Source organism: Symphalangus syndactylus, chromosome 1 (genome assembly GCF_028878055.3).
Source record: "Symphalangus syndactylus isolate Jambi chromosome 1, NHGRI_mSymSyn1-v2.1_pri, whole genome shotgun sequence".
In the NCBI taxonomy this organism is placed as follows: domain Eukaryota; kingdom Metazoa; phylum Chordata; class Mammalia; order Primates; family Hylobatidae; genus Symphalangus; species Symphalangus syndactylus.
The window spans coordinates 65,885,636-65,911,338 of NC_072423.2; the positions used below are offsets into that span (position 1 = coordinate 65,885,636).

General features: G+C 35.8%; 1 protein-coding gene across 4 annotated transcripts in view; it reads left to right on the forward strand.

The window, feature by feature from the left end:
* ROCK1 (Rho associated coiled-coil containing protein kinase 1) overlaps positions 1 to 24,544 on the forward strand; it is a 170,714-nt gene extending 146,170 nt beyond the window's left edge. Inside the window, exons 23-33 of one of the 4 annotated variants that reach the window (XM_063640634.1) lie at positions 3,980 to 4,145; positions 5,288 to 5,381; positions 5,636 to 5,724; positions 6,563 to 6,751; positions 7,426 to 7,585; positions 14,535 to 14,605; positions 14,813 to 14,901; positions 19,268 to 19,346; positions 19,469 to 19,730; positions 20,719 to 20,926; positions 23,078 to 24,544. In XM_063640634.1, coding sequence (XP_063496704.1) covers positions 3,980 to 4,145; positions 5,288 to 5,381; positions 5,636 to 5,724; positions 6,563 to 6,751; positions 7,426 to 7,585; positions 14,535 to 14,605; positions 14,813 to 14,901; positions 19,268 to 19,346; positions 19,469 to 19,730; positions 20,719 to 20,926; positions 23,078 to 23,081 — 1,411 coding nt within the window. In that variant the 3' untranslated portion in view covers positions 23,082 to 24,544. Of the gene's footprint in view, positions 1 to 3,979; positions 4,146 to 5,287; positions 5,382 to 5,635; positions 5,725 to 6,562; positions 6,752 to 7,425; positions 7,586 to 14,034; positions 14,084 to 14,534; positions 14,606 to 14,812; positions 14,902 to 19,267; positions 19,347 to 19,468; positions 19,731 to 20,718; positions 20,927 to 23,077 lie in introns of those variants that run through there. The other 3 variants (XM_055236539.2, XM_063640627.1, XR_008650013.2) reach the window with 3 other exon arrangements.
* The last annotated feature ends 1,159 nt before the right edge of the window (positions 24,545 to 25,703 follow it).

Sequence of the window (25,703 nt, forward strand, 5' to 3'; positions counted from 1 at the left end):
CTGTTGTATTTATTGTTTTTGTTTTTCCACTAGAAACAAAGCTCTATGGCAGGAGGAATTTTCAGATGTTTCGTTCTTAGGTTCAATTCATTGCTGTATGTCTAGTACCTACAATTGTAACTGCAGCATTGTGATGCTCAGCAAGTATTTGTTAAATTAAACAATTCAGGAGACTTGGCTGTTATGGCAAGGAGATGTAGCAGTAGCTAGAGGAGAATGTGAAGGAGAGCACTTTCTTTTTAACCGTAGTGTAAACTTGAGCATATTTAAATGGAGCATGGGAAGGAGATCAGAGTAGGAACAGCCCCACATCTATTCATTCAAATAAATAAAATTTCTGAGCGCACTCTATGGGCCAGAGAATTTTCTAGGCATTTGAAATATACCTGTAAACAAGAACAAAGCCACTCTTTATAATCTTCTAATCCAGAAGAATATGGAATTATTGATGATTGAATTCTTTTAAGAGATAGGAGAATAAGGGTGAGAGGTTGACCTTAAATATTAGTAAAGACAGTCTTTCATTATGGAGAGTTGTAAAGGAAGTCTGGATGAATGTATAGATGCAGGTAATTTTACCCTGAACCATCTAATTCTTTCTTGCTTTTTCTCTTGCACAGTAGCATAACCAGAGATAGAAATATATTCTGGATTAAATAGGTTTTCTGGTGTTTTAAAGTATAACCCAGATACTTTTATCTTAACACAAAGCAGAAACTCCAGATAAGAACATGTCGTGAACCTGAAGCCCTGTATTATAATAGCTAGCAGAACCACTCCTAGTATTCTTAGACTTGGCATTGGCAGCATTTCCTTTCTTTTCCTAAAGTACTAACTGTACTACTCTCCTAAGAAAACTATTTCACATCTCGTCTCTACTCAGATCTCCAGCTTCTCCTTATTCTTGTACTTAGCTAATGGCCTTGCTTCCTAAAAATCAGAAGAGAACATCTATTTTCTTTCACCACCATAGCTACTAACTTGTCTTCATCAGAGTAGAGTATCACAAAAACTGGGGGAGGAGGAGATTTCAAGAAAGAGAAAGTGATTAAAAGTACCAAATATTGCTGGGCACGGTGGCTCACACGTGTAATCCCAGCACTTTGGGAGGCTGAGGCGGGTGGATCACCAGGTCAGGAGATCGAGACCATCCTGGCTAACATGGAGAAACCCCGTCTCTACTAAAAATACAAAAAATTACAGGCGAGCACCTGTAGTCCCAGCTACTTGGGAGGATGAGGCAGGAGAATCGCTTGAACCTGGGAGGCGAAGATTGCAGCGTGCCGAGGTTGCGCCATTGCACTCCAGCCTGGGCGACAGAGACTGAGTCTCCAAAAAAAAAAAAATTATGACTCCAACAATTATCTTTTCTACATCAATTTTTACCTTTTTGTAGTCATTATCATTGTTATATAAACATATTTAGATATTTCCTTTAAAAACAACCCTCTTACACTGGGCATGGTGGCTCACGCCTGTAATCCCAGCACTTTGGGAGGCCAAGGTGGGTGGATCCCCTGAGGTCAGGAGTTCAAGACCAGCCTGACTAACATGGAGAAACCCCATCTGTACTAAAAATACAAAATTAGCCGGGCGTGGTGGCACATGCCTGTAATCCCAACTACTCGGGAGGGTGAGGCAGGGGAATTGCTTGAACCCAGGAGGCGGAGTTTGCAGTGAGCCAAGATCACACCATTGCACTCCAGCCTGGGCAACGAGCGAAACTGCGTCTTTTAACTACATTATCTACATGGTAGCCACTATCCCACTTTTCTTTTTTTTATAGCCAACTTACTTGAAAAGTAACATACCAGGTATCTTCCACCATCTTCTTCCATTCTCTCTTGAGCTCACTCCAGTCATACTTTTGCATTCATCATGCTAACAAAACAACTCTTCTCAAGGTCAGTGGGGTCTTCCTAATAGTGACTTCTCAGTTCTCACCTTATTTCATAGCAGTGTTTGACTTAGTTGATTACTCTCTTGAGAAAATGTCTTCATTTGGCTTCTGTGACACCACATGCTGTTTTTTCCTTATTGAACTGGCTACTCTTTCTCAGCGTCCTTTGTTCCTTTTTCCCTTCTAATTGCTGAGACCCTTAAGAGTTTGGAGTGCTCAAGGGATTACTCCCTACTTGTTCTCATCCAGCCTTGTGGCTTTAAATGGTGTCAGAGTCCACGTACATTCTCCCTTGAATTCCAGACTTACGTATCCAGCTGTCTAATTGACATCTCTGCTTGAGTGTTAAGCACCCCACATTTAATGTGTCCAGAAAAACTTCCTGATTCCCTCACCTTGCGAACTGCTCCTTCCTGTCTTCCTCATTTCAGTCCTGAACAATTCTGTTATTCCTAGTTGTTTAAGTGAAAAATTTGGAGTCATTCTAGACTCTTTTTTTCCTTACGCTCTAAATGCAATCCACCAACAAATTTTCCCAGTGTTAACTAAAAATTATGTATAGACTCTAATCACTTCTCGCCACTTGTACCATTTACTGACCTGGTCCAAACTGCCATCATCTCCAATCTTGATTATTTCAGTAGCCTCCTAACTGGTATCCAGCTTCTGCCATTGTCCCCCTGCTGTCTGATCTTAATACAGCAGCCAGAATGATCTTTCTAAAACATCAGAGTACCAGAATAAATGCCAAACTCCTTGTATTGCCTTGGAAAGCCTTACAGTATCTGTTGTTCTCTTCCCCCTACTTTTCTTCTACTGTTGTCTTAGCAGAGAGGCCTCCTTGATCACCCTCTAATAAAAGTGATCATAACTTTCCATATTTTATCTTGTATTATTCTCTGTGGCATACTATATAGCACTTATTCATTTTTTAAATTGCCTGTACGACCCCACTAGTGCATGCTCCCTGAGGGCAGGAACTTTGTTACTGCTATGTCTATTTATTTATTTATTTATTTTTGACACAGAGTCTCGCACTGTCACCTCAGCCTCCCAAGTAGCTGGGATTACAGGCACACACCACCACACCTGGCTAATTTTTGTATTTTTAGTAGAGATGCGGTTTCACTATGTTGGCCAGACTGGTGTCCAACTCCTGACCTCATGATCTGCCCGCCTCAGCCTCCCAAAGTGCTGGGATTACAGGTGTGAGCCACTGCTTCCGGCCTGCTGTATCTCTTAATTCCTAGAACAGCGTGATGCATCTCTGTGTGTGTGTGTGTGTGTGTGTTTACTATATGTCTCCCTCTTGAGGCTTCAGGCAGAAAGTTTGCATTGTAATACTCACTAGAAAATAGGAGGTGGAAGTTACTCATTCAGAACATATTTATTGAGCACCTACTCTGTTCAGGGAATACAGTAGTGACTAAGAGAGCTTATCCAAGAGAGGCTCTTTGAGAAGAGTAGGCAAACTGGAGTTGTCTTGGTCTGAATGTCAGTTCTGAAATGTTTTAGTATCATTTCCAGGGAGCATTCTCAGATTAGTTTGTAGTGATTTGCAAATCTCTTATAAGTTGTCATAATCTCATTTAATTTCGGAGCTGGAAGGGACTAATTTAACCGTCTCATTTTAGAGATTTGATGAAACTGAACTACAGGAAGTGTAAGGGACTTGCCCAGTATCTCTACTCAATTAGTTAATGATAAAACAGAGATAAAGGTCTGGGTCTAGCCTGCTGATATACAAGTCAATGACTTTTCCACTATGCCATGCTGCCTTCCATTCCAAATCCACAAGAAATTTCTTTTCAAAAGCAGACTATTTGCTATTGCTTTATTACCTTTTTTAGTTGAACACAAAATGAGATAGAAAACTAAATAGTTCTTTTATAATTTTTCGACATGTGAGAGGTTAAATTCATTACTTTTATAGAAAGTTTGCAATGGATTTAAATTTATTTTAAGCAATAAAATAATTCTTTTTATCATTTAAAGTTAATTGTGTTTTTAAGAATATGATTAAGTTGGAAGAATGAACTGAATTTGTTTATATCAATTTCTCTTAAAAAATTGTTGCAGAGAAACTCTTGCTACTCAGTTGGATCTAGCAGAAACAAAAGCTGAGTCTGAGCAGTTGGCGCGAGGCCTTCTGGAAGAACAGTATTTTGAATTGACGCAAGAAAGCAAGAAAGCTGCTTCAAGAAATAGACAAGAGATTACAGATAAAGATCACACTGTTAGTCGGGTAAGTGTGATAGTCAAGTAAGTTATATAAAATTTATTTAAATCACAATAGGTCACATCTTAAAGTATTAGGGTAAGTGTGTGTGCAAGTGTATTTACTTCTATTTTAATACATAGTGGTCATTCTGTACTCATGTATAAAATAGTTTGTATAATACCAAACATTTGTTAATTATTGAAATTCTTGTTCAAGATATTGGGCTTTTGTTTGTATAGGCACAGAACCAATGCAATATTGGGCTGTTTTTCTGGCTGTAGATCTTATTAGTTATATTTCATATGAAGTAATGGCTTAGCTTAAATTCATTTGTTGTTCTCTTAATACATTGCAACTGATTTTATGGGCCAGAATTCTGTGAAATACAGAGAAACCATTTGGGAATGAGGAATTCTTGGGATAATATATAAATCCATTATAAGAAAACCAATACTCCAAACAATTACCTATTCCTGAGGTTTATACTGTAATCTGTATAGAATCATGGGACTAAAAAGAAGAGTTAGATTTTTCTTCTAGAGCCACTATCAGTCGCTCTGGGTTCCAGTTTTGCCCCTAAGAAGTTATATGGTCTTGGCAAAGTTGGCTTTAACTTCTCTAAGCCTCAGATTTCTCATCTATAGAATAGAAATAGTAATATCTCTTCCACATGATTGTTATGAGGATTAAATAAGACAGTAGACATAGAATGATTAACATATAACAAGTAATGATTATACATTACTAAAAGTAATCTATAAATAAATGTTTTTATTATCGTTTTCATCATCGATATTCAGATAAAGATACTGAAGTCCAGAAAAAGTATGACTTGCTCAGGGTCACATAGTAGGTTAATCGCAGAGCTAGAACTAAATACAAATTTCTTAGTTTGCAATCTAGTTATCTTGCCATTATGTATGCCCCCCTTTTGTTCATATATGTATATCTGTATGCATACAATGAAATAATTTTTGGATGCTGTTAACTACTTTTAAATATTTTTGATGTAATTATATTTACATATTTGAAGCTAGAAACCAGACATTTGCTGTAGTTCAGCAGTGTCTGACCTGTCTTTATCTAGCAGTACATTTAAAGGTTATTGCCTGAAATATGAGAATAGCAAAGAGGCTGGAGCTTAAACTTTTGTGTGCTTTGTTTAGCTTGAAGAAGCAAACAGCATGCTAACCAAAGATATTGAAATATTAAGAAGAGAGAATGAAGAGCTAACAGAGAAAATGAAGAAGGCAGAGGAAGGTATGTAGAATTTTTTAAAAATCATCATGTTAAATCAAATTCAGTGATTTATCTTTACCTATGTTGTGTTAGGTTTCTAAGATACCTGTTTTCATATATTAAGTAACTTCTGTAGCCTTAAGAATTATCTTAATGAAGTTACTGAAAGTTACTATGTAATGTATACTTATTTGAATAATTAAGGACATCGTTAGTTTGAAATGCAGAAATTAAATTAATACCGTACAATAACATTTAATATAATTTGTTGACAGAATATAAACTGGAGAAGGAGGAGGAGATCAGTAATCTTAAGGCTGCGTTTGAAAAGAATATCAACACTGAACGAACCCTTAAAACACAGGTATACATGCTTTCGATCTTTTCCACATGTTCATTTTTGAGTTAATCATTGCTCTTTATGCACTTTTTCCTAAAACCAAGGCTTATAAGGTTCGAGCTTTTCATCAGAACAAATAAATTATCTCCCCGCTAACTATAAAAAACTTATTTGTGAAATAGAATTTCAAGGCCAGGCGCAATGGCTCATGCCTGTAATCCCAGCACTTTAGGAGGCTGAGGCCAGCAGATCACTTAAGGCCAGGAGTTTGAGAGCAGCCTGGCTGACATGGCAAAACCCCAGTCTCTACTAAAAATACAAAAATTAGCCGGGCATGGTGGTGCGCTCCAGTAATACCAGCTAGTCAGGTGGCTGAGGCACAAGAATTGCTTGAACCCAGGAGGCAGAGGTTGCAGTGAGCAAAGATCATGCCACTGCATGCCAGCCTGGGCGACAGAGCAAGACTCGGTCTCAAAAAAAAAAAAAAAAAAAAAAGAGGATTTCAGTTAAGAAAGCTAACTTGCCTAGTAATATTGTATAGTTGTAGAAGATAAGAGTATGTGGCCAAGGCATAGAAGCTTTATTTGCTAGTACCCAACCTCAGAGTAGGATTAGCATACTCTTGATTCAGTACTGGGTTGTAAAGTTAACCAAAGAAAGGCTCCTGGTTCTTACATTTAAGTAGTGTGATAAGTCAGTGTTAGTTATTTGTGCTACCAGTTATCATGTCTGAACCGTCATGAAGTTGTCCTAATTTTCATACACACAAAAAGTCCTGCTTGCTGATTTTGAAGAAAAAAATACATTTTAATATTAAATTGGATGACTACACTATTTATCTTTATTAATAATATTTTAATAGGCTGTTAACAAGTTGGCAGAAATAATGAATCGAAAAGATTTTAAAATTGATAGAAAGAAAGCTAATACACAAGATTTGAGAAAGAAAGAAAAGGAAAATCGAAAGCTACAACTGGAACTCAACCAAGAAAGAGAGAAATTCAACCAGATGGTAGTGAAACATCAGAAGGAACTGAATGACATGCAAGCGGTAAGGTTTGTGTGTGTGTATGGACATGAGTGTGAAGGATTATTTTCTTAAATTATTTCTGTATATACTTGTTATCTATTTATCTTGTTTAGATTGGGAACAATCAAGGGTTCTGCCTGTTTGGTTTCAGACTGAAATTGGGATATGGCTGTTATAATATTAACTATAATTGGGGTAGAGGTTTTGAAGTATTGTAGCTTATTTATTTTCTCTAGTCAAGACTCACTTTTTTGAAATCAAAATAACAATCTTAATTTTTTGATACCTCTTGGCTTGTTAATAGAACAAAATTGAGAACCTGGTCTCGGGCACTTAGATCTAAGCTTTTTAGCTCCGTCAGTTGTGATTTTTTGAAGTTTTCTATACCTTTAAAGCTACTTCATTTGGAGCCAGAAAAGCATTTTCTTTTGTTGTAACTTTTTTATTTTGATGGCTTATGTTTGAAAACAAAAACTCTTTTTAAGGCAAGGAGAAAAGGAATTTGTCCGAGCAATGTATTATTGAGAAAGAACTTGACATTTCTGTAGTGTATCAAAATCTGTGGTAGCAAACATTCATGAAGTTTACTGTACATTTTTAGTATTAGCAATTTAAATTACTTTATTATATTTCAATTAATAATGTTGGAAATTGTTTTAGCTTGATTATATTATCTTGATACTTTTCAAAATTAGCAATTGGTAGAAGAATGTGCACATAGGAATGAGCTTCAGATGCAGTTGGCCAGCAAAGAGAGTGATATTGAGCAATTGCGTGCTAAACTTTTGGACCTTTCGGATTCTACAAGTGTTGCTAGTTTTCCTAGTGCTGATGAAACTGATGGAAACCTCCCAGGTAAGAATAATTCTGTATCATTCAAACATGTATAAATGTCATGGAAATTAGTGTATATTTCTTTCATTTGGTTTTCTACCTCCTTGTCATTTTGTCCATGGATTCCTAAGAAGGAATTCTTATTTCTGATAGCCAAGGCCTGATGATGATTATACACTTGGTGTATTTTATGGAGTAGAGCAGTTGTAAGAAATCTTAGGCTATATAAATAGACCTAAGAAGCTTTACCTGAATAAAAACCATAAGAGGTTTATGAACCTATTTTGAGCAGCCTAAGTCCACAGTGAGAGTCAAAGCTGCTACTACACATCTCACTATTTTTTAAAAGTTGTACATTTTTGTGAGTAATAGCTCTTTAACATTTTATGTATTCTTGTGCTAAAACTAAGAACTGTACTTTATCATCAGAACCACAGCAGCTATATATAGAACCCTATCTAGTGGAGTAGTGATCAACTTCAATCAGACTTTGTTAAGTTTAGAGAAATAGATAAAATGGGTTGGGCAGTGCAGTAAGAGGCCAGGGGTGTCAAATAAAGGCAGGAATGAGTGGCTAAGATTTGAGACTTTTTTCTGTGTCTTCTTTTTCCCAGTGGAGAATCAATTTAAAAATAAATACAACCTCCTTCTTGGTTTAATCGTCATGTAAACTATAATATATTTATGTACTTTACAGAGATGAGAAATACACATACTATAAGTTCAATTTAGAAATAAAATGAATAGGTTATCATTATTAAAACATGCGTTTACATATACACAGAGTCTTAGTTCAGAGTCTTGGAAGTTTTGTATACATGGTAATAAACTTGAAAATAGATTTTAATTAGTGTATTTTCTGAATAATACATAAATAGGAAGATATTTATGAAGCAGCATGTTTGATATTGGCATTCTGTTTTAACAGATATTACTTGTTATTGTGAATTTGATATAAGGAACTAGATGAGTCACTCAGAAAATTTTATAGTATCTTTCTTGGTCAAGAAAGTGGGACTCAAAGTGGGAAATGAATTCAGCTCCTCTCTGTATGCCATGTGATCCCTGGCCTCATTCTTGTGTGGCTTTGCTAGGTCAAAATCAGGTATCTGGGAATGGAAAGGCAGTGAAGAAATATTTCTTATTTTAATGGTCAAGGAACTCCTCTGTTTACCTATTTTTGGCTCTCTGAAACTGCCTACCTCTTGAGAAACTTGCAGGTATACATGATTCATTATTGTAGGATCACTTTGAATTTAATAAGAACCTGTAGCTTTAGTAGTTGTTTGAACATCTTTCTAAAGTTAGACTTAATCATCACTAAGAATATGACTTTTAGAAGTGTTTGGCTACATTCTTTGAATTGTTGAACTGAATTTGTAAGTTAGATTCCCACTTCATTAATCCTGAGATACTTCTGGAGTTATTTAGTATAGGGGTTCTTACTCTATGTATGTATGTATGTATGTATGAAACAGTCTCACTCTGTTGCCCAGACTAGAGTGCAGTGGCGCGATCTTGGTTCATGATCCTGCCTCCTGGGCTCAAGCGATCCTCCTGCCCCAACCTCCTGAGTAGCTGGGACTACAGGTGCGCATCACCACACCCAGCTAATTTTTTTAATTTTTTGTAGAGACGGGATTTCACCATATTGCCCAGGCTGGCTTTGAACTCCTGAGCTCAAGCTATCCGCCTGCCTTGGCCTTCCGAAGTGCTGAGATTACAGGCATGAGCCACCCCCCTGGCTGACCTTGCTCTATTTAGTGTCAATTCTAAATCCTGACCAATTTTATTTTTATTCCACCTATTTCCCTTTAACTATTTATTTATTTTTTTTTTTTTTATTTTTTTTTTTTTTGAGTTGGAGTCTCGCTCTGTCACCCAGGCTGGAGTGCAGTGGCGCAATCTCGGCTCACTGCAAGCTCCGCCTCCCGGGTTCACGCCATTCTCCTGCCTCAGCCTCTCCGAGTAGCTGGGACTACAGGTGCCCGCCACCACGCCCGGCTAATTTTTTGTATTTTTTTTTAGTAGAGACGGGGTTTCACTGTGGTCTCGATCTCCTGACCTCGTGATCTGCCCGCCTCGGCCTCCCAAAGTGCTGGGATTACAAGCGTGAGCCACCGCGCCCGGCCCCTTTTAACTATTTATAATGCCTTATATGCACCTTAGTTTTCTTAGTATTGGGTTAAATATGTCAGAAATGGGCACATTATTGGTGAATGCTAGTTAGAAGATTTGAGTTGAAAGATGAGCTGGTGGGACTGCTAATGAGGAAAGTGATTAATTTTACCCACCATTGTGGCTGATTCAGAAAGGCTAAGCTCATAGTGCCATCAGCTGGCTTCATTGGCAGACTTAGGCTGGGAATCCATTTAGATTTCAGAATCCTGACCTAATAAATTGACTTATTGAGCAAAGAGATTTTTAAATGTTTCTACTAGCTCCATTTTCAGTATATTTCTTAGAATATTAGTGTACTTTCAGGAATTTTGTTTTAAGGTTATCAAAGTCCAAACCAAGTGGGGCAGGGAGTACTGGTAGCCATTCTCCCTTGCTAGAAAATGAGGCCAGTTAATACCTCTTTTCCTATTACTGTGTTCTTAATTTTGAGACTTTATAGAATCTCAACAGTGCCGAACCTTGACTTTCATATTGGAAGTAGAAATTAATGGATAGTCTTTGTCAATATTATTTACCTCTCTGTGGGTCAGATATTTTGCTAGTAAATTGAAAATCTGTATTAAATCCACCATTTACTAGATGCTCAAAAATGGTCCCTGCCAAATAAAGTTAAGATTTTGCAGTCATATCTAGGAAGAATTGTTAAAGAATGTTGATATTCATTCTTAATATTAGATAGTTACATATCATTCAAGTGTCTAAAAAATGTCTTGAAGGTAATGGCTAATGATTAATTTTTACTTCAGTTTAGAAAATTAGTAAATGAATATACATACTAAAAAGGAGAGGACTTTGAATAGATTAAGTTTACTGCAAGTTAAAATAATGGCTTTTTGAAATATGGGTTACATTTTTCAGTTTTTTTTTAAGTAGTTGGATGGATAAACTGACACTGCAACTTTTATTATTTCCCTTAGATTTCATCATTCAATATAAAGATTATAATTTAATTATCTGGTACATATAGAATGCAGCCTCTATGAATCCTCAGTGGCCACTTTGTTATTAACTAGCTTAAATATTAAATCTCCCTTCTAAAATTCTCAATTCTAAAAACCTTATTAAAAAATGTTACTCCTTCTCTGACTTATAACTCTTTGAAGTTCTTGAAGTCACCTTCATTCTCTTAATTCTTTTATGTCTTTATCCTCTCTTTGGTTCTGTAGAAGGTTGTGACTTAGCACACAATACAAACATAAAGATTACCCTTAGGGTTATGGATGCCTGTTGCCTAGATGACAAAAAACTTTAATGTGATAACTTTCTTTTCCTCATTCTTTCTCTTTCCTTCTTTTGGAACTGTTAACCTAGACATCTGAAGAGAATGTAGAAATAGATGATGCATTAGGAAAACTTGGTATTGATACTCCAGTAATATTCATGATCTCTTATGGATTATTTGTATCATACCCTTTTCCATCCAGCTTGACCTTAGGTTATGTAACTTAAACCTGAAAATGGTGGATCTCTTGGTGTGTTTCCCAATATTTGAATATATGAATGTTTCTGACCTTGCCCAAATCTACAGTGATTTGAAGTTGGTGTATCTGACTTGTTGAGTGTTGATTTAATTTTCTTTTTTATATCACTTTTGAATTTAATTAAAGTGTTTTCAAATGGTTCTCTAGCCCTGTTTCTTAAGCAGTATGTTTGTGGTATAGCTAAATAAATTAGGTAGTCTTCAGAAGTTAGCTCTAATGTTTGAATTCGCTATATCGAGTATTGATGTACATATAGTTAGACTGTCTCTTACTTGGGTAAAGAAATCGCTGATATTGCAGTAATAATATACATCTAACTTCTTATAAGTTAAAATTGTTCTACAAATATATTGTATAAAATTTAGAGCCAAGTTGTTTTTGTAGATATGTAGAATATTATTAAGGATAATCCAGACTTAGAGGTTCTCTTGGTGGGAGTTTTATTTAGTTATCTGGAGAAGCTGTTTTCTGTGCTTGTGATATAAAAGATGGAATTTACAGCGTTATACCTCCAGATCACCACTTAAGTTACAGGTGGTCCCGATTTTAGAGGAGGTCTTTATATATTTTAAAAACTGGTAAGTATATTATCTTGCAACTATGGTAGGAGTAAGGAAAGGAAACGCAGGAGAAGCTGGTATGTATTTTTTTTATCTGTTATTATTGACCTTAGTTCAGTTGCTTCTCTGAGGGAATTCACCAGATGGAAAAACTAAAATTTTCTCCTATGACATTGTTGTAAATTGGCAAAAACCTTCACATATTCTTGACACCTTTATTTGCATTCCAGATTCCTTCATTTAATTTATTTTCTCCTTGCCCCTCTTCATTTAATTTAAATATGAGCAAATGTAGAATTCTGGCTTATTTGACTCATAAGATTCCCTTGATATGTAAAATTTCTAAGGAACACTGAAATGACAGATAAAGCCATGCCATATAACAACTTATTGAAGATATATTAAAGAAAATTGGCAGGTTAACCCACATCTAGAGCCAGAAAGCATAAATATTTTTGACATTGATTGTCACAAAGAAATAATGTGAAAGTGTAGGGTATTTTGGCATACACAATTTTGTGTAAATGTCAAGAATTCAAAGGCTTTTATATCTTTGTTTTTGGTGAGGAATTACTAATACTAAACAACTTCATATTATCAGATATTAAGACTACTTTTCATTCTCACTAATGTTCATCTTAATGTTTTCCAAACTACACTTTAAAACCAGAGCTGCAACTACCACACTACTGGGAAAATTTCTGGCAATAACTTTTTTGCTTTTATAAGATAAAATATTGGTGAATGATCAATATGTGATCAGCAGTCTTCTGCATGCTATTTAGTATAAAACTGCCCGTTTGGTTTTTAAACTGGAACTACTATTTACAAAGGATGACTTTAGTTGGCTAATTCAGAAAAATGCAGAATTACAAAATAATCAACAAATATCTGTCAAGTACCACCTCGTTGTGTCATTTGCCATGGGATATATAAAATCAAGTGTTAAGATATGGTCCTTGCTCTCACAAAACTTACCAAGGAACTACCTAAGCAACAAAATAATTACCTCATGAACTAAATTGCAGCAATTAAAGCTAGGTGCCGTGGTACATGCCACTGCTCAGGAAGCTGAGGCTCAGGAGTTCAAGGCCAGCCTGGACAACATAACAAGACTTCATGTAAAAAAAAAAAAAAAAGAAGGAAAAAAATGTTGGGAGAAGAGAGGGATCATTTTGAACTAAAGTTATCTCATCATTTCCTCCATTTTAACAATTTATATGAAGAGGAATAACACAAGCAAAGGTGTGGAGACATTAAGTACCTGGTGGGAGTAAGGGAAAAAAATATTTCCCACAATTCAGTCAACTGCAAAGCTTATTTGGGAACAGAATAGTGTTGTGCTCTAGAAACGTAAGCTCAGAAATTAGACTGCCGGGGTTTGAAACCATAGAGCTTTGATAGATACTGATAGAGTTGCCTTGCCAAGTCAGTTTACCCTGCTAAGCCTTAGTTTCCTTCTTTTGTTAGTGAAAGATGACAGTAGAACCTATTCCAAATTCCTAGGAATATAATATCCTGTATTCATGGACTTATACATAGGTTAAATATGAGATATTATAAAGCATGTGGCAAATAGTAAATTTATCAATAAATCAATAAATCAGTAAATGTTACCTGTTGTTAACTGTTACTGTAAGACTGAGTTTACAGCTTTTAAATTATACGAAGGGGGACAATATATTCCCTTAGGATTATCATTTGAATGATAGTATAATCTCATATTTTAGTGTCATACTTTGAAATGGGTTATTTTTCGTTCTTTTGTGTTTCAAATATAAGGTAGATATGGAAAATAGTTAAATTGAATGGATTTTCTTATTTCCAACCTGATCTAAAATAAGCATTTCTAATGGAGTTGTCTTTATCCCCCAGATATTTCTAGTAGACATTAGTTATATTTAAACAATAGTAATAATTATTATAAAATGCCTTGATCAAATAGTCAAGGAATTCCTGGTATGCACGTACTAGTTGAAATAATGGTGGTAGACCAAATGGATTCTGTGTTGTTTTTACTGTTTATCAAATTGTGATGTCACAAACTTAAGAGGCTTTAAAACTCTTTAGTTTGAATAGAATTGTAATTGAACTTAGCACTAGAGTTAAGTGCTCCCCTCAACCAAATTTGGACAATTTTATTGAAATTGTTACAAATTCAAATTGAAGTTGTTTTACCAAAAAGCTTAATCAGAATATTGTACTGAGAAAACAAATAAAATACTTGTCTCTTATTCTTTATATCTAGTTGATTCTGCCTGCATTCCTTATTTATTTATCTTCTATTCTTGTCTTCTGTGAGTAATAGGACACTTCTATACTTTTGCTTGCTCTTTCTTGTGTAAATCATGGCTCTGATTTGTTCCACTTGCTGCATAATTTTTTTCTTTTTTTTGCTGATTATTTTTATATGAATGTTAAGTGATAAAGTCTTCTACATCATATCCCATTTAAGCTGCAATCCATTCCAGTCTTGCCTGGCTCTTAAGGGTATTGTTACTTCATACTTTTGTAATTGAGTACTAAATGTTCAATTGTATGGGAAAAGTGGCTTGGAATTTTTTTCTGCAATATTTGTATGGCCATTAAAGTTGATTTGTGTGATTGAAGCATGGAAGAGCAAATTATAGCACTTATTCATTTAGTTGTGTTCAATTGCTTGTTGCTGCATGCTGTCAGACAACTTTTAATAGTTTTTCTTTTGTTACAATTTAAGACTGACTAATATATATATTCTTTTTCTCCTAGAGTCAAGAATTGAAGGTTGGCTTTCAGTACCAAATAGAGGAAATATCAAACGATATGGCTGGAAGAAACAGGTACCATATACCTAATTATTTTCTAACTGGCATTTTGTTCTATATTTTACTTTGGAGCATAGAACTTATATTAGCTACTTTTTTTTACTAGCATTGATTTTACATTAATACAATATAATCTAGATATTAGTGGCAAATATTATGCTTATCACTTTAAACCAAGTTAATGTTGCTCTTGTAACTCTTCCCCCTTTTTTCTTATTTCAGTATGTTGTGGTAAGCAGCAAAAAAATTTTGTTCTATAATGACGAACAAGATAAGGAGCAATCCAATCCATCTATGGTATTGGACATAGAGTAAGTTGCCTTTGATTGAATTTTAAAGGGGTTGAGAGCTAACTTTTGATAATTATTTTTAGACTTAAAATTTATTTTATATTTTGTGTTACTTCAACACTGTTACCTACTTTTCTGTTTTTCTTAAGCATAAATGTTGACATTATATTAAATCTTCAGCAAAATGTGAGAAGGAAAAATGTATATACTTATTTCATGTATTTGGAAGACAAATTTTTTATTTCAAGTGTTTAGTAGTTTGAGTTCAGAGAGCACTTCAAAAAGTATAGTCAGCTGTGTATCAGTGGGTTCCATATCCACAACTGTGGATAGAAAATATTTGAAAGAGAGCCAGGTGCAGTGGCTCACACCTGTAACCCCAGCATTTGGACGCTGGAGGCAGGTGGATCACCTGAGGTCAGGAATTCAAGACCAGCCTGGCCAACATGGTGAAACCCCATCTCTACTAAAAATACAAAAATTAGCTGGGCATGGTGGCAGGTGCCTGTAGTCCCAGCTACTCAGAAGGCTGAGGCAGGAGAATCGCTTGAATCTGGGAGGCAGAGGTTGCAGTGAGCCAAGATTGCGCCCCTGCACTCCAGCCTGGGCCACAAGAGCAAAACTCTGTCTCAAAAAAAAAAAAAAAAAATATATATATATATATATTTATATATAATATTATATATTTATATATATATTTATATATATTTATATATTTATATATATATTTATATATTTATATATATTTATATATTTATATTTGAAGGAAAATTTAAAATAACAATATAACAAAAATACAAATTTCTAAAAAAATACAGTATAACAACTGTTTACATCGCATTTACACTGTATTATGTCTTATGAGTAATACAGAGATGATTTTAAAGCATACAGGAGATGTGCCTAGGTTATGTGCAAATAGTACACCATTTTATATAAGAGCCTTGAGCATACTTGGACTTTGATATTTTTGAGTTCCTGGAATCAATTCCCTGTGGATGTAAAAGAACAACTGTGTAGGATTCTTTGGTCATTATTAAGGGGAAATATAAATATATCTGTTCTTTTGTAGTGATAGGTCAAAGAGGCCTATAATATAGTATTTTTTCTTGTATTCATTCTAAAATCTTTTCTTAAGTATTGCTGCTTATATTATCATAGATTATGTAGTATGTATAAAGATGAGTAAATTCCATCATTAAGGAGCTTACCGACTAGTAGGAGAAAAGGCAAAACATGTGCAACAAAATATATATTCAAAGTCAAGTCTGGTAACTGCTTTTTAAAAGAAATGTATATATAAAATAAAGTATTGTCATCCCTATGGAATTAAGTATTTGTGGAGCTGGTTATAGTTAGAATGTAAAAAGAATTAAGCAAGTTCTAGAGAATACTCATATTTTATTTTCTATTTTTTTAATAAACAGCTTTAGTTGTCAAAATTTAAATTATCAGCTTAAGTGAAATAATACATAAACACTAGTATGAAAGATACTATCTTTCAACTGAGTTAAATACTTTTTAGATTGATGAGAGATTTCTTTCCTCTCTTTATTAAGGTATAATTTCCCACAATAAAGTTCATAGATCTTAAGTGTTCTCTTCAGTAACTTTTTACAGTTGTAAACACTCATATAATCACCACTCAATACAAGATTTAAAAAAAATCGTATTTCTTTAGAAAACTCACTTGTGGCTGGGCATAGTGGCTTATGCCTCTAATCCCAGCACTTTGGGAGACCAAGGTGGGCGGTTGGCCTGAGTTCAATTTGAGACCAGCCTGGGCGACATAGCGAGACCCTGTCTCTGAAAAAAGAATTTTTTTTTTAAATTTATAAAGAAACCTCACTTGGGCCGGGTGTGGTGGCTCATGCCTGTAATCCCAGCACTTTGGGAGGCCGAGGTGGGAGGATCACGAGGTCAGGAGTTCATTCGAGACCAGTCTGGCCAACATGGTGAAACCTTGTCTCTACTAAAAATACAAAAAATTAGCTGGGCGTGGTGGCAGGTGTCTGTAATCCCAGCTACTCGGGAGGCTGAGGCAGGAGAATCGCTTGAACCTGGGAGGCGGAGGTTGCAGTGAGCCAAGATTGTGCCACTGCACTCCAGCCCAGGTGACAGCCAGACTCCATCTCAAAAAAGAAAAAAAAGAAAAAGAAAGCTCACTCGTGCCTCTTCCCATGATCTGATTTCTGTTGCCAAGATTAGTTTTGCCGGTTCTAGAACTTCATATAAATGGAATTAAACAGTAATGTACACTTTTGTGCCTAGCATCTTTCACTCAGCCTGCACCTGTGGTGGTGTATGTATTGATTGTTCTTTGTATTGCTGAATAGTATAACATTGCATGAATTTGTTTATCCATTTTTGTGTTGATTGACATTTGGGTTGCTTCCAATTTGGGGCTATCGTAAATAAGACTTATGAGCATTCCTTTTTTTAACTTATGTTTTCATTTCTCATGGGTAAATACCTAGGAGTGGAATCCTGGGTTATAAAGTAGATCTGTGTTTAACTTTTTAAAAATCTACCAAACAATTCTCAAAAATTATTATGTCACACTATTTTATATTCACCAACAGTATGAGTTCAGTTGCTCCACATCCTCACCAACATTTGGTGATATCAACCTTTGATTTCAGCTTTTCTAGTGCATGTTAAATGCTATCTCATTGTTATTTTAATTTGCATTCTCCTCATAACTAATAATACCAAGAATCTTTCATGTCATTATTAGCCTTTGTGTATCTTTTCTTAAGTTTTTTCAAGTCTTCTGCCCATTTTTAAATTGGGTTGCTTATGTTTTTAAGATTGGTTTTTAAGAGTTCTATATATATTCTGAATAAGAATCCTATGTTAGAAATATGTAATGCAAATATTTCCCAATCTGTTGCTTACCTGTTGATTTTGTTAATGGTGTCTTTTAATGAGGATCAGTGTACCAGTTTTTAAAATGTTTTCTGCCTTTTGTGGTCTGTGTTTGGTAAGAAGTAGTTGTTTAGGTCAGGTTGGCTTTTTTCCCCCCCACACAGGTATCTGGTTGTTCCAACAGTATTTGTTTTTATATGTTGACCTTGAATCATTTAATCTTGCTTTGCACTTAACAGTTTCATAGGGTTGTGGGGTTTTGGGATCAATTCCACAGGGCTTTTCTACACACAGTCGGCCCTCTGTATCCATGGGTTCTGCATCTGTATATTCATCCAACCATGGATTGAAAATGTAGTTAGGCCTACTGTGGTTGTGTCTGTACTTAATATGTACAGATTTGTTTTCTTGTCATTATTCTCTAAACAATATAATATAATAACAATTTCCATTTACATTGTATTAGGTATTATCTACAATTTTAAATATACAGGAAGGTGTACTTAGGTTATATACAAATACTACACCATTTCTTATCTTTTCTTTTTTCCTGTCTCTTCCCTCCTTCGCTCTCTTTCTCTCTCTTTCTCTTTCACTCTCTCTCTTCAAAATCCTCCGGGGTCCAGGGACCAATCTGCCACAGATACCACGAGACAACTGCATAGAATCATGTCATCGCCAAATAAAGAGTTTTACTTCTTTCTTTCCAATCTGTATGCCTTTCTCACGTGTCTAGATTTGTATGACCACCACCACACTCAAAATACAGAACAATTTCATCACAAGCGTCCCTGTGCTACTCCTTTTGTAGTCAAAAGGCAGCTTCCTTCCTCCACCTCTCCCTAATCCATAGCAACATTAATCTGTTCTCCATCTCCATAATTTTATCTCTTCAAGAGTGTTATATGAATGGAATCAAATAATGTGTAGTCTTTTCTGATCAGCTTTTTTTCCCATTCAGTATAATTCCCTTAAGATCAATCCAAGTATAATTTGTTTTTTTCTTGTTGAGTAGTATTCCATAGTATAGATACATCACAGTTTGCTTACCCATTTATTTGGGTTGTTTCTAGGTTTTTGTTATTATGAATAAAGCTCCTGTGAACATCTATGTGCAGGTTTTTTTAAATAGATATAAAATGTTATATGAATTTTTGTTTCTTGAAATTAAAGGCCCAACAGTGCAATTTGCTGGGTTATATGGTAAGCATATGTTTAGTTTTCTAAGAAATTGCCATACTCTTTCCAGAGTGGCTCTGTAATTTTACGTTTCCATCAGCAGTATATGAGTGATTTACTCTCTCTGCATTCTCACCAGCATTTGGTGTTACTACTGTTTTTATTTTTTTTAACTCTGATGTGTAGTGACACTCATTGTGGTTTTAATTTGCATTTCTCTAATGACTGATGATGTTGAATATCTTTTTATGTGCTTATTTACCACCTGTATGTCCTCTTTAGTGAAATATCTTACAATAAATGAGTTTTTGTAAATGGCCTATATTTATTTTCATTTTAGTAAACTGTTTCACGTTAGACCTGTAACCCAAGGAGATGTGTATAGAGCTGAAACTGAAGAAATTCCTAAAATATTCCAGGTAAAAATCTGAAGTTATAATTTTAAAGAATCTAAGTCCTAAGCATTTTTGTGAAGTAAATGTAAAATATACCAATGCTTAAGATTTTTAAAATCTTTTCCTTTCACCATTCCTGAATGTAGATACTATATGCAAATGAAGGTGAATGTAGAAAAGATGTAGAGATGGAACCAGTACAACAAGCTGAAAAAACTAATTTCCAGAATCACAAAGGCCATGAGTTTATTCCTACGCTCTACCACTTTCCTGCCAATTGTGATGCCTGTGCCAAACCTCTCTGGCATGTTTTTAAACCACCCCCTGCCCTGGAGTGTCGAAGATGCCATGTTAAGTGCCACAGAGATCACTTAGATAAGAAAGAGGACTTAATTTGTCCATGTAAAGGTAAGGCATGGTAATTATTGTTACAACTTATAACAAATTTAGTTTTAAGTCTCAATGAACTAACTTAGGTGTAGTGATTTCTATACCAAGTTGAAAAGAGATTATAAAATGTAATATTTTGACACTGGTTGGGCAATGTGCAGCTATTTATAGATTTAGCTTTTAAAAATGTTTTTATTTATTTTTATTGATTGATTGAGATGGATTCTCACTCTGTCTTGCCCAGGCTGGAGTGCAGTGGCGTGATCTCAGCTCACTGCAGCCTCTGCCTCCCAGGTTCAAGTGATTCTCCTATCTCAGCCTCCTGAGTAGCTGGGACTATAGGCGTGTGCCACCACACCCGGCTAATTTTGTATTTTTAGTAGAGATGGAGTTTCACCATGTTGTCCAGGCTGGTTTCGAACTCCTGACATCAGGTGATCCACCCACCTCGGCCTCCCAAAGTGCTGGGATTACAGATGTGAGCCATTGCACACCCGGCCAACAGTGTTTTTAAAGAGAATCACCCCCTTGTAAACAAACAAAAACAAACATGCCGCTAAGAAATTATTCCAAGTTGGAGAGAAGAGCAACAAGTGAGTTCCACTTTATTCCTCCCTTGAGTTTTTCCTCTTCTTTTTGTCTGGCATTCACTGCCTGGATCAGCATGCATGCTGTATCATAGACAGAATATCTTCTAGTTTTGCAGAGGTAGCTTGAGGGAAAGAATACAGACCATAGCTATTTTCAGATAAGAAACTTAGGTTCTTTAAATACATTTATTTGTTTTACATTTTGTTTATATTTCTGATTTTACTTTATTAGTTTGACTAATTTTTTTTTTAATTTCAGCCTTATTTAACTTAAGGAGAATGAGATATTGTTCATGCTTAATTGAGCATATTAAAACTTTTAAAACCTTAAGAACTTGAAAAGCTATGCATTTGATAGGTTGGATTTTAAAAAACTATATGGCTTTAATTATGCTTTTTTTTCCTCCTTAACATAGTAAGTTATGATGTAACATCAGCAAGAGATATGCTGCTGTTAGCATGTTCTCAGGATGAACAAAAAAAATGGGTAAATCATTTAGTAAAGAAAATCCCTAAGAATCCACCATCTGGATTTGTTCGTGCTTCCCCTCGAACGCTTTCTACAAGATCCACTGCAAATCAGTCTTTCCGGAAAGTGGTCAAAAATACATCTGGAAAAACTAGGTAAGGATTTGAAATGCTAACGTTTTTAATAATGTGAAAATGATTGGATAACATCTATTAAAATCAGAAATCTAATTGTGCTTTTCACCACAGAGGGCATCATTTTTAGGTCTTTGTATGTGAATTGCAGTGACTTTATAAATTAGTTTAACTTATTCTTGTTAGAGTTTAATAATAATACATGTAATATTTATTTAGTTCTGTGTATAATTTTATTGTCATAAGTTGCTGTACATGGCATAGTTCTAGCCCTTAATGCTTTAACTAACTTGTTAATTTTTTAATGCAGAAATTCATATAAAACTTTTAATCATCTTTTCTATTTTTTAACTGTGTTGGCATAGTTTTTTCTACAAAAACCAAAATTGTTTTTCCCTTTTTTGTTAACTTCCCATACTATCCCAACATACAAAATTATTTGGTATTATCAGTGACTATGTTTTTTTAATTATTATACTTTAAGTTCTGGGATATATGTGCAGAACATGCAGGTTTGTTACATAGGTATACACGTGCCATGGTGGTTTGCTGCACCCATCAACCCATCATCTACATTAGGTATTTCTCCTAATGCTATCCCTCCCCTAGCCCCCCACCCACCGACAGGCCCTGGTGTGTGACGTTCCCCTCCCTGTGTCCATGTTTTCTCATTGTTCAACTCCCACTTATGAGTGAGAACCTGCGGTGTTTGGTTTTCTGTTCCTGTGTTAGTTTGCTGAGAATGATGGTTTCCAGCTTCATCCATGTCCCTTCAAAGGACATGAACTTATCCCCGACTTTTTTTTGTTTTTTGAGACAGAGTCTCACTCTGTCACCCAGGCTGGAGTGCAGTGGCGGCACTATCTCAGCTCACTGCAACCTTCACCTCCCAAGTTCAAGCAATTCTCCGGCCTCAGCCTCCCAAGTAGCAGGGATTACAGACGCATGCCACCACGCCTGGCTAATTTTTGTATTTTTAGTAGAGAGAGGGTTTCATCATTTTGGCCAGGCTGGTCTCAAACTCCTGACCTCAAGTGATCTGCCTGCCCCAGCCTCCCAAAGTGCTGGAATTACAGGCGTGAGCCACCATGCCTGGCTGTTTAACTATTTTTGATGGACTTTTTTCCAAAAATATCTTTTATGCCATGATAAACAATTATAAGGCATAACCATTCATTCATTCATTCATTCATTCATTTTGAGACAGAGTCTCACTCTGTCACCCAGGCCAGAGTGCAGTGGCGCAATCTTAGCTCACTGCAACCTCTGCCTTCCAGGTTCAAGCTATTCTCCCACCTCAGCCTCTGAGTAGCTGGGATTACAGGCACACGCCACCACGCCCTGCTAATTTTTGTATTTTTAGTAGAGATGGAGTTTCAACATGTTGGCCAGGCTGGTCTTGAACTCCTGACCTCAGGTGATGCACCTTCCTGGGCCTCCCAAAGTGCTGGGATTACCGGCATGAGCCACCGCACCTGGCAGTTAACTCTTTCTTGGAGAGAAATTATGAAATCTCATCTCATTAAGTTCTCATTTTACACATTAGTAAATAAGGCTCAGAGAAATTAAGCAGTTTGCTCAATCACACAGCCAATGGATTGGAAACCATTTCTGTCCAATTCCAAAGCTTCTATTCTACCACATACCACCTTCCCTAGAGTGTACTCCCTAGATTAATAGGGCCACTCGAATCTAGAAGCTGAGACCTAACACTGATTTGCCTCGCTGCCATTGTCACCCACATCTTCCAAGCAGGCTTAAAGCCATCTTGAATTCATCCCTTTTGTTCATTCTCTATTGTCAGTAATCAGGCCTAATTCTTTGAAATGACTTATATCCTTTTCTTTCTCAGCCACCATACTGTGCCAGGTATTATCACCTCACTGCTAACTTAATTCTGTAGAATGCTATGTCAGCCTTCTCCTGAGCATAGGGTGTAAACTGGATTTAAAATGATTTGAAATGGGATGATAGCTGAGTAAGAAAATGTGTAGAAACAAAGAGGAGAGAATACTAAGTATATTTTTCCTAATCCTTGTTTCCCAAATTTTGTGTAATTGTTAATTATTGTATGTAAAGATAATGTGTATTTACCTTTCCTCCTAATGTTTGTTGCTTGTATTTTTAAACTGAGTGCATTTCTTAAATTAGTTTCCCCCCCCCCTTCAACAGTTAACCATGTGACTGAGTGCCTTGTGGAATCGTGTGGGATGCTACCTGATAAACCAGGCTTCTTTAACCATGCAGAGCAGACAGGCTGTTTCTTTGACACAAATATCACAGGCTTCAGGGTTAAGATTGCTGTTATTCTGTCCTTGCTTTGGCACAACACACTGAGGGTTTTTTTTATTGCGGGTTTGCCTACAGGTAGATTAGATTAATTATTACTATGTAATGCAAGTACAGTTGGGGGAAAGCTTAGGTAGATATATTTTTTTTAAAAGGTGCTGCCTTTTTGGATTTATAAGAAAATGCCTGTCAGTCGTGATAGAACAGAGTTTTCCTCATATGAGTAAGAGGAAGGGACTTTCACTTTCAAGTGGAACGGCCATCACTATCAAGATCAGCTCATGGAAGGAGTAAAGAAAATATCTCAAAATGAGACAAACTGAAGTTTTGTTTTGTTTTTTTTTTAATGACTTAAGTTTTTGTGCTCTTGCAAGACTATACAAAACTATTTTAAGAAAGCAGTGATATCACTTGAACTTCAGTGCCCTCACTGTAGAATTTAAAAGCCTTACTGTTGATTGCCCATGGTGGACTTGATGGAGAAATTAAATATCTTTCATTATGCTTTACAAAATACTGTATATGTTTCAGCAAGTTTGGGGAATGGGAGAGGACAAAAAAAATTACATTTAATCTATGCATTTTTGCCAAGCCATATCGAGTTATTTTACTACTAGAGACATTAGGAAACTAACTGTACAAAAGAACCAAGTTTAAAAGCATTTTGTGGGGTACATCATTTCTATAATTGTATAATGTATTTCTTTGTGGTTTTAAATGATAAAGACATTAAGTTAACAAACATATAAGAAATGTATGCACTGTTTGAAATGTAAATTATTCTTAGAACACTTTCAATGGGGGTTGCATTGTCCTTTTAGTGCCTTAATTTGAGATAATTATTTTACTGCCATGAGTAAGTATAGAAATTTCAAAAAATGTATTTTCAAAAAATTATGTGTGTCAGTGAGTTTTTCATTGATAATTGGTTTAATTTAAAATATTTAGAGGTTTGTTGGACTTTCATAAATTGAGTACAATCTTTGCATCAAACTACCTGCTACAATAATGACTTTATAAAACTCTGCAAAAAATGTAGAAGGTTGCACCAATATAAAAAGGAAATATGGCAATACATCCATGATGTTTTCCAGTTAACATAGGAATTACCAGATAAATACTGTTAAACTCTTGTCCAGTAACAAGAGTTGATTCATATGGACAGTATGATTTATTGTTTATTTTTTTAACCAGATACCTCCTCGGTAATTTATAATGGCTTTGCAGTAATGTGTAACAGATAAGAAGCACTGGAAAACTGATCGTCTCTAGGATGATATGCATGTTTCAAGTGGTATTGAAAGCCGCACTGATGGATATGTAATAATAAACATATCTGTTATTAATATACTAATGACTCTGTGCTCATTTAATGAGAAATAAAAGTAATTTATGGATGGATATCTTTAATTTTGACTGCAATGTGTTTTCTCATGGCTGAAATGAATGGAAAACATACTGCAAATTAGTCTCTGATTGTATATAAATGTTTGTGAAATTCCGTGGTTAGATTAAAGTATATTTTTAAAAGATAAAACGTGGTCTTGGGCTCTAAAACAAGAGTGGGAATAGTTCACATGAAAAGCTGGCTAAAGTGTGTTGGAAAACAATCCTCCATGGGTCTCTTGCATTTCTGCACATGAGGGAAGCAGAGGCTCTGATAACCTTTCTTTTGACTATCTTTTCCAAGGATATTTATGTAGTGAACAGCCTTGGAAGATAGAGTGTCTCCCTTGAGAAGATGTCGGGTTCTTTTACTGTCCAGTATAATAAAGATAATGTCTCCCACCTATGATGCAAACCCACTGTGTACTCAGCACCCACCTGGGCCACTCTGCATTGCCCACATGGGACTTGGAGGGCAAAGGGAACTGATGGAACATGAAACTCATGCTGCTTTTGCTGTGCTGTGAATGAAGTCATCCGACTCTGACCCAGGGGTCTCATCTCTTTTGTCAGGATCCATGAAACTGTGACTGGCAGCATGCAAATAGGATAAAATCTCAGCACAGTTCCTGACAGTGTCCTTACTACCTTCACAGACTCATCACCATTACCTAATATTTTAAGGTCCAGTTGTAGAGAACACAGTTAATTCTAATTAGTTTAAGCAAGAGACTTTTTAAATGACATACTAATCTGAACTTAGAATTGTTGAGAACTGAGAGAGCTTTGAGGAATCACTCCTAATGCCACATTACAGAACCAGGTCAACCAGGAGAGCTGCTTCCTCTTCTAAGTTCAGGAAACCACTCACTCCCAAGTATACCAATATTGAGAGGGTCCAGATAGTGCCATAATCAGGAATCCACACTACCACTGCTGGTTCTCTGCAACACTTGTCAGGCTTGATACAATCTACCTCCAGTTAGATGTTTTGTACCATTCCTCTTGCCACTTAAGAACCTCATGTCTGCACACTGCCTCAGAAAAGGCACTTCCATGACCCTGCTTGCTGGCTGCTGGCATTTAGCACAGCCTACATCTCACGCCTGCCTTCTCTAGGTGC